This window comes from Tenrec ecaudatus, chromosome 8 (genome assembly GCF_050624435.1).
Source record: "Tenrec ecaudatus isolate mTenEca1 chromosome 8, mTenEca1.hap1, whole genome shotgun sequence".
Lineage (NCBI taxonomy): Eukaryota > Metazoa > Chordata > Mammalia > Afrosoricida > Tenrecidae > Tenrec > Tenrec ecaudatus.
Window position 1 is genome coordinate 78,715,839 of NC_134537.1, and position 8,765 is coordinate 78,724,603.

Genomic DNA, 8,765 nt, shown 5'->3' on the forward strand with positions numbered 1-8,765 from the left:
TAAGTGATCATCTTCCTTTCCCCCACTCTTGACAATCTGATCCCAGCTGAAATGAGCACCCTCTTGCAAAGCAGTTTTCAAGGTGCTCACATCAAGAGGATGCTGGGTGGTTCATGGCACTGGTCCGACTCTCTACCAGGCCTCTTGGCAGCCTTGGTTAGCGAATTCCATGACCTGAAAGAATGAGTTTGCCCTCACCTTGGTGTTTATTCTTTTTTTTTAAAATCTTTTTATTGGGGCTCATAAGGCTCTTATCACAGTCTGTACATACATCAATTGAGCAAAGCACCCTTATACATTCGTTGCACTCGTCATTCTCATAATTCACCTTCCACTTGGGTTCCTGGAATCAGCTCGGTTTCCCTTTTTTCCCCCCATCCCCCTCCCTCCCCGATCCCACCCCTGGTCCCTTGATAGTTTATAAATAATTATTATATCTTATCTTACACTCCCCGGCGTCTCCCCTCACCCGCCTCCCCATTGCCCATCTTCCAGAGAGGAGGTTACACATAGATCTCCGAGATCGGTTCTCCCTTTCTACACCCCCTTCCCTCCTGGTGTCGCCACTCCCACCGCTGGTGTTGAGGGGTTCGTCTGTCCTAGATTCCCTGTGCCTCCAGATCCCCACTGTACCGCTGTACATCCTCTGGTATAACCAGGTCCGCAAGGCAAGGTAGGATTGGGGTCATGATGATTGGGAGGGGAGGAAGCGTTCAGGAACTAGAGGAAGGTTTTGAGTTTCATTGTTGCTACACTGAACCCTGAGTGGCCCATCTCCTCCCCACTACCCCTCTGGAAGGGGTGTCCAGCTGTCTACAGGTGGGCATTGGGTCCCCATCACGCACTCTCCCTCTTTCACAGTGATGTGATTCTCACCACCACCCCACCTTTGTTGTTGGAGACCTGGTCTCCTCTGCCCTTCACGGTCACCTATGTTTTGGTGTTTATTCTTATCGCAGTGGACTCATACAGTATTTGTCCTTGGTGTGATTGACTAACTTCACTCAGCATAATGCTTTCCAGAGCGCTCCAGGTATTTTGTTCCATCACTATGTTTTAGGACGGCATAGTATTCCATTGCATGTATACACTAAGGGTTGGTTGGTTTTGCTTTTTTAACCGTTCTCCTAATGATGGGAATTTAAGATTTTCCCATCTTCTTGCTATTATGAACTGTGCTGCAGTGAGCATGGGAGACATATATTTCTTGTGCCCAGCAATGGTATTGCTGATCGTGCGTTCTTTCTATTGTCCGTTGCCTTAGGACTCACCATGTTTCTTTCCACAGTGGGTGTAAGGATTTATAAGCCCACCATTCGTATAAGAGTGTTCCAGCCGCTCCACACTCTCTCCAGCATTTGTTACTCTCTGATTTTTATTTTCAAATGAGCTATGTTTGTGAGTGTAAGAAGGTAACTCGTTGTTTTGCTTTGCATTTCCTGATGACTAGTGAATGAAAGCATTTCCTCATGTGCTTGTTAGACATTCTGGTATCTTCCTTTGTGAATTGTCTAGTCAGGTCCTTTGGCCACCTCACTAACCTCCCCTGGGAAAATCACAGGGGCAATTCTACTATAGAGTCACTGTGAGTCAACTCGGCACCAACTCGATGGCAGTGATCTTGGTTGTTTTTATTTGTTTAAAGATGTTTTTAAAACAGCAACAGTTTTCAAATTGATCTTGGTGAATCATTCTGTAGCATTTAAAATTTAATTTGTGAAGGGTTTATAATAACAGAAAATGATCCTGGTGTACATCAAGGTTGAAAAGCCAGATGCCTAACTAAGAGCATAATAAGCGCATAACTATGCAAAATTAAATAGTTTAAACTAGGCATAGAAGAAACATGTTGAAGAAAAACACAGATTGCCTTTGAACTGTGGAGCTCAAGTATAACTATTCTTTGTAATTTTTAACATTTTAAAGTTTCTAAAAATAATGTCTTAATTGTATGCTTATGAATTGGGTTTTTGTTTTTCTTAAAAAAGGAAATGCGTAGAATTCTTAGATCTCTTTGGAGCCATTGAAAAAGTCAGCCTGGAGGGGAGGAAGTGGCAGGGGGGGGGGCCTTTGTCAAGGTGAAAAGCTGTCAAACAGGAAAGGATGGTCAGCTTTGCCAACGGGGCGGGTGGGCGGCCTCGGAGGCTGAGTGGAGCAGGGGATCTGGAGAGCTGAGCGGTCTGTAAAGGAGTCAGGCCTCAAGCTCACCGTCCTCTCGGTTGTCGGACTGCCAGGGTCAGGCCCTGTCACCAGGCTCCTCACCAGACGGCCCTGGTCATGAGCATCGTCCTCGTGGTGTTTGTCTTTCTCTTCTTGTGGGATCCAGTGCTGGCAGGTAATGTGGGAATCCCCCAGTGGTCTTTCACCTAGAAGTTCTTCTGTCTGGAAGTTACTCCCACTAAGTAACCTCACGAGTGTCTAATTGTGATGGCTCCTTTAACTGGAAAAAGCTTCGAGGAGTTTTGAAGTCAGAAGTGCCTGACTCGTGGCTACCAATTTGTAAGAACTATAGCTTTGAGAAAAGCGCTGAGCTTCTATTTGGAAAATGGAAACAGTAATGGTTACCTCAGAATCTTAGCAAGGATTACATGAAAGCACGGAGACCACAGAGCATAAAGAAGCTGCACACGAGAGCTATCATTATATCTTCCTGAGCAGTGCTCCATCGTATGTGGCTGCTGTGGTTGTTTGGTTGTTAGTGTTGTTGTAATTCTTCTCCAGGGAGATATATCAAGGCATGGAGTCCCTGGGTGATTCAAATGGTTAAGCACTCAAATGTTAGCCCAAACGTTGCTTGTCAGGACCCACCTTAAGACACCCTCGAAGATGGCCTAGTGGATCTACTTCTGATATGCCACAGTCTGGAAAGCCCTATGGAGCAGCTCCACCTACCCACACAGTATCTGCCTGGGTCAGAATTGGCTTGACAACAACTACCAACAATGTGTCTAGGCATACTAGGCAAAAGTAGAAAATAGTGACAGCAAGTTTTGTTAGACTTTCTAATATATTGAAATGGCTTACAGGTAATGTATTGGTTCTAGATCCCTTGGATAAAGGGGGGGAGCAGATTTGGAATAAATCGCTTCAAGATAAGCAATAACGTTTTCTGTGATGTTACAAGGAAATGTCTTATCAGATGAGGAAGCATCTAGTAAGACATTCGGGAAACCAATGACTTATTTGCCAAGTTGGCCATATTAGTTTCTAATTTTAGAAATTTTATCATGAATATTCTCCTCACTCCCTATTACTCTATTTGTCCAAACCCATAGACTATCACGTCCTATTTCTCAACATCCCTGAAGTACCTCTAGGCAGATGAGCCAAATTATCAGATCATGTGATTCAATAGACTAGATTTAAGAACACAAATCTCAAAAAGAATAAACTCAATACTAACTCATAGCAAACCTGTAGGACTGGGTATAACTGCCCCCTTTTGAGTTTCTGAACCCTGTAACTGTTTACAGAAATAGAAAGTCCCATCCTTCTCCCATGGAGCCACTGGTGGCTTCAAATTTCCAACTTAGTGGATTGCATCCCAAGGTGTCACACCACACCACCACGGGTCATAATCCCACTTCACTGTTGTTTGTAGAAATGGCCTTTGAACAGTCATCCATCATGTTTAGTCTTCAATAATCCACTTAGGGATGTTTATTTATTCCTATACATTAGGGGACTGACTGTGGAACAGATCACCAGTTGCTCATGTATACGTTCAGATTGAAGCTGAAGAAAATTAAAATAAATCCCTAAGAGCCAAAATCCTGCCTAGAGGACACCTCGTGTGAATTTTGAGAACATCTCAAGAACAGTTTTGACACATTGAACTCTTATGACTGAAGATCTGATGACAGCAAGAACCCCTGACATGAAGAAAGTAAAAGACAATTTTAAAAGAGGAAAGAAACGAAAGATCAAAGGTATGTGAGAAAAGACTCTGAAACCTACCCTTAAAGACAGAGTAGCTAAGAGAAATGGAGGAAATAAGGAAGCGGAAGAGTTAAACAGAAATTTCATATCATAAACTGAAATAACTGAAGAAAAAGCCAAACTTCGAGTTGCAATATTGAATTATTCTAGGGGCAAAATAGTGAATGGTGGAGGAAGCATCCAAGGAAGATGGAAAGGATACACCGAGTCGCTGTAAAAACTAGTCAATAGTCAGCCACTTCTTTCAGCCATAGTATATGAGCAAGAACCAGCGCTACAGACGGAAGAAGTCCACGCTGCATTGACGACATTAATGAAAAATAAGGCTCCAAAAATTGATGGATTACCAAATGAAATGTCCGGAAGATTGAGGAAGCACTGGAGGCACTGACTTGTGTATGTCAAGAAATTTAGAAGACAGCTACTACTTGGCCGACCAACTGGAAGAGATCTATATTTGGACCCATTTCAAGACAGGTGACCCAACAGAATGTACAAATTGTAGACCAACGTCATTGGTATCACATGCAAGTAAAATTTTACCGAGTATCATTCAACCATAGTTGCAGTCATACCATTGTCAGGGAGCTACCAGAAATTCAAGCTGGATTCAGAAGAGTACCCAGGAGAAAGGATGTATTGCTGATGTCAGGTGGATCTTGGCTCAAAGAAGGGGATACCAAAAAGATGCTTACTTGTGTTTTATTAACAATGCCAAAGCATTTGACTGTGTGGATCATAACAAACTACGGATAGCTTCGGGAATTCCAAAGCACTTCGCTGTACTCAGACAGAACCTGTACATGAATCAAGAAGCAGGTGTGTAAACAAAACAAGGGAACGCTACATAGCTTAAAATAAGGAAAGGTGTTTGTGAGGGTTGTGTTCTCTCTCCGTACTTATTCAAATAAATCAGGAAATCTGGACTGTATGAAAAAGATTGCAGCATCAGAATTGGAGGAAGGTTTATTAGCAACCTGTGATATGCACATGATGTGAGCATCTTGCTGAAAGTGATGAGGACTTGAAGCGCTTGAAGAAAATCAAGGATTGCCGTCTTCATTATGGATTATAACCTAATGTGTTGAAAACCAATATCACCACTACTGAACCAAAGGGTAACAGCAGGATAAATGGAGAAAAGATTGAAGTTGTCAAGGATTTTGTCTTGCGTGGATCTACAAAAATGTTAGAGTGAAGACTAAATCAGCACCTGAGCCAAGCCAGGGTGTTTTTAATTGCCTTACATGCATGTGAAAGTTGAACATTAAATTAAAAAGACCAAAGAATAACGATGCATCTGAATTATGGTGCTTCCAAAGAACACTGGAAGTAGCATGGAAGAAGCACAGACAGAATGCTTCTTAGAAGAGGGCTTGAGACTTCATCTCATGTACTTTGGACATGTTATCAGGGGAGGCCAGTCCTTGGAAAAAGACATTATTCTTGGTAGAGGGGCAGGGAAAAAGAGGAAGACCCACAGCAAGGTAGATTGACAGAGTGGCCCCAACGATGGGCTCAGCCATCACGATGGTGAGGATGGCACAGGACCGGACAGTTGCCTTCCGTTGTACACAGGGTTGCTATGAGTCAGAACAGAAGAGACGGCACCCAACAGCATACGTTATCAATCTATGAGAATTTCTTTTCTTGTCTATACCTTTATCATTTATTTTTCCAAAAGTGCTACAGATGATCAATTTGGGCTTCCCTCTTGCTAACTGTGTAATCTGATCTCCTTGTATCATTTAGGATACTTACTCTCTAAGATGTGAGTGGGATATGCGTTGGGTGCTAAATACTGGCATTTTTCCCACAGTCTTTTACATATGAGAGCAGATACATTCATATTTGATTATTATAAAGATTAGTATGCTACAATATTATAAATGCAGCTCAAATGTCTTGAACTCCTGTCAGACTTCCTAAATCTTCTGAGTTAAAGTTACTTTCACCCTGCTCTGAACCCACAATCCCATTTCATGTTGCAAACATCTCATTGCACTTTTCACACCACCCCATTCTCCCACAGAAACTTTGTTTCTTCTCTTCCTGGCTATATTGCAAGTTCCTTAAAGATAAGGTATATATCATTCTCAGATTTGTACTTTGTTCATGGGTTTTATGAAAATTGGTTTGGGAATAAATCAATCAATAGTGAAATATTACACGCATCATTAACTTTATAATTTGAACATGTGAAGTGACAATTTTGGGCAAACTCCACATTTTAATAATCAATTAATTATAAATAATTAACTATAAATAAATTAAATAATTACATTTAATGACAAATCATTTATTATGACCAAATCTCTTTGGGATCCAATACAGAAAAAAATAAGGGACTCCAGTAACTCATGGCCTAAAAAAGAGTCTTTGGTAAATTGTCTTTCCATTGATTTTCTTTTCAGATATGAAGCCATTTTCATCAACATTCAAGAGGAAATGTAATACAAATGGCATCTGCCGATTTGGATGTTTTACAACTGAAATGTTAGTTTCCTACTGTGAGTTTCAACTGGAGTGCTGTGTAAAAGGAAACCCTGGGCCTTGAAATGAGACATAAGTGAGTGAAAATGAACTCAAAGGCTATCAATTCTACCACATTTCACAAAGCCAGGAAATTTGGTGCAAAGCTGTGATGCTATGAGATAACCGAGGTGGTTGGCGTTACATTGCTGAAATCTTAAGATACGAAAGCCTGAGCTGAAACCTTTTCCATTTTTAATTCTAGGAAATACTTTATTCTTTTTTATTTTAATCATTTTATTGGGGGCTCATACAACTCTTATCACAATCCATACTCACATCCGTTGTGTCAAACACATTTGACCATTTAGGGTCATCATCATTCTCAATGCTTTTTCTTCTTTGTAATAGTTGATTTTGTTTCTGAGGGTTTGTGAATGTGCACAATAGGACATACACCAACTCAACAATTTACAGGCACACAGTTACATGGCAATGATTACAGTCTTTGAGTTATGCAAACATTTTCATTCTCCTTTTCTGAGTTGTTCTTCTACTATTAATATTTGTCTGATTTTTGTTTTTAAGTTAGACCATACAATATTTACCCCTTGTGCTTAAACATGTCTTCAAGCTCAATTCTTATTTTAGCACATTTTAAGGCTGTTTTTCTCAAGCTGACTGAGTTGAATGTTAGCAACACATTTTGTTTATACATTCATCTCTTAATGGGCACTTACATTGTTTCTACCTCTCAGCTATTGCAAATAGTGTTGTGATAAACATTTATGTATACGTCTCTGAGTCTCGGCTTTCAAGTCTTTCAGGTATCTACCTAATAGGGAAATTGTTAGACTGAAGTCTTTTTTTTTTTAACTACATTTATTTATATCAATATCTAATCTAACATTAATCTCCAATTTAATACAATGTATTTGACTAAGACATCCTCTTTATCATCAGAAAACACATTAGTTGACATTCCAGAAAACACTAAGTCAGTTTTCTGCATGTTTGATTTGGTTTTCTTATCATAAAAACAAGTCATATGTCTACCTTAATTATAGATTTTACCAAAAGTCAGCAGAAACAGGGTGACAGTCTTAATGAGTGAATAATCAGTCTGGTTTGAGAAAGTTAGTAAATTAGATTAAGACCTGGTTAATTGGCTTTCACTTCATCTCAGTTACAGTTAGTTACAAGACAATGGCAATTTCTTTCATCTTAACATTACCATTTCTATTTTCTAAATTTTATTTTCTAGCATTATCAATCTATTTCTAACCTGACCAAAATATTTCCCCAAGGCAAGCTACAAAACATTCTTGACAAATATATTTTAACAATTAAATAGCTGAAATAAAAATCCTAATCACCCTTATATCTTTTTTTTTAATTTGACAAGAAGCTGAATTGCCTCTTTAGAAGAGTGATCAAGATTCCAAGCCTAGAAGGACCAACAGCCGTTCTCCAGCTCAGGCTGATGATGTTACAGGAGTGAGGCTACATGCCTTTAGTTGCTCAGCAATGGATTTAACTTGGGTACTTATTAAAGATCACTCTGTAAGCTAATGGGGTGCGTGTAATTTGTCAATTCTTACTTCAAGGCCAATGTCGCTTTGGAGATGGGTACTGGAATGAACATCCTGGTGCCAGAGGTACAGTTGGGGGATGGCAGCAACCTCAGCAACAGCCATCAGGTAGTAACAGATGAGTATGGAATGCCCCAAACCAGAGGTACTGCTCTGGTGTCATCCAGCCATCCAGTTTCTCCAACTCTGGGCCACGGTGGGAAAGCAAGAAGTGGGGAGGGGGCTGCAGAGGGCGGGGCTGCAGAGGGCGGGGCTGCAGAGATCAGGAAAGCCATCAATAGGTTCTTTTAGTTTAGAGCCTCAGCCAGCATTACCAGCACAGAAGTAGTCTCTCAGAACATATTTGTATCACTTAGCACTAATAAGCAAAAGGACGAAAAGAAACTTTTGGAAGGAATTGCAAAATATATGGAAGTTTGTGAATCGCCAGGGCTGTGGGTGTTTTCTGTTTAGTCACCAGTGAAAGATAAGCCTAATATTTCAGCCACTTGTTATTCTGAAATTTTCAACAAAGACATCCAAAACTACTATCAAGGTTTCTCAATGGGCTAAAGGAAAACACGGTGAAATGTTTTCTTAGAATAATTCAGAAAATCTGTGAAAAAGCAAATCAACGAATTTAATAAGATATAAAACTTAAATTAAAACCAACTAGAAATCCCAAAGCTTAATAATAAAATAGCATAAATAAAAGCTCCCTAGAAGAATAGATAAGTAGAATAGAGTAGAATAGATGGAACGAAAAAGAATCAGTGAATTAGA

At 40.1% G+C, this 8,765-nt stretch overlaps 1 protein-coding gene across 1 annotated transcript; it reads left to right on the forward strand.

Moving 5' to 3' along the window:
- Positions 1–2,277: 2,277 nt before the first annotated feature.
- DEFB134 (defensin beta 134) lies at positions 2,278–6,496 on the forward strand. Its single transcript, XM_075555887.1, has 2 exons — positions 2,278–2,340; positions 6,362–6,496. The coding sequence occupies exons 1-2, from the start codon at positions 2,278–2,280 to the stop codon at positions 6,494–6,496; spliced, it is 198 nt and encodes a 65-aa protein (XP_075412002.1).
- The last annotated feature ends 2,269 nt before the right edge of the window (positions 6,497–8,765 follow it).

What these genes read in the sequence shown, in the direction of transcription:
- DEFB134 (XM_075555887.1), top strand. Translation starts at nt 2,278, where the DNA reads ATGAGCATCGTCCTCGTGGTGTTTGTCTTTCTCTTCTTGTGGGATCCA. An exon ending in ATCCAGTGCTGGCAGGTAAT is followed by an intron (nt 2,341 to 6,361) that starts GTGGGAATCCCC and finishes TCAGATATGAAG; the next exon opens with CCATTTTCATCAACATTCAA.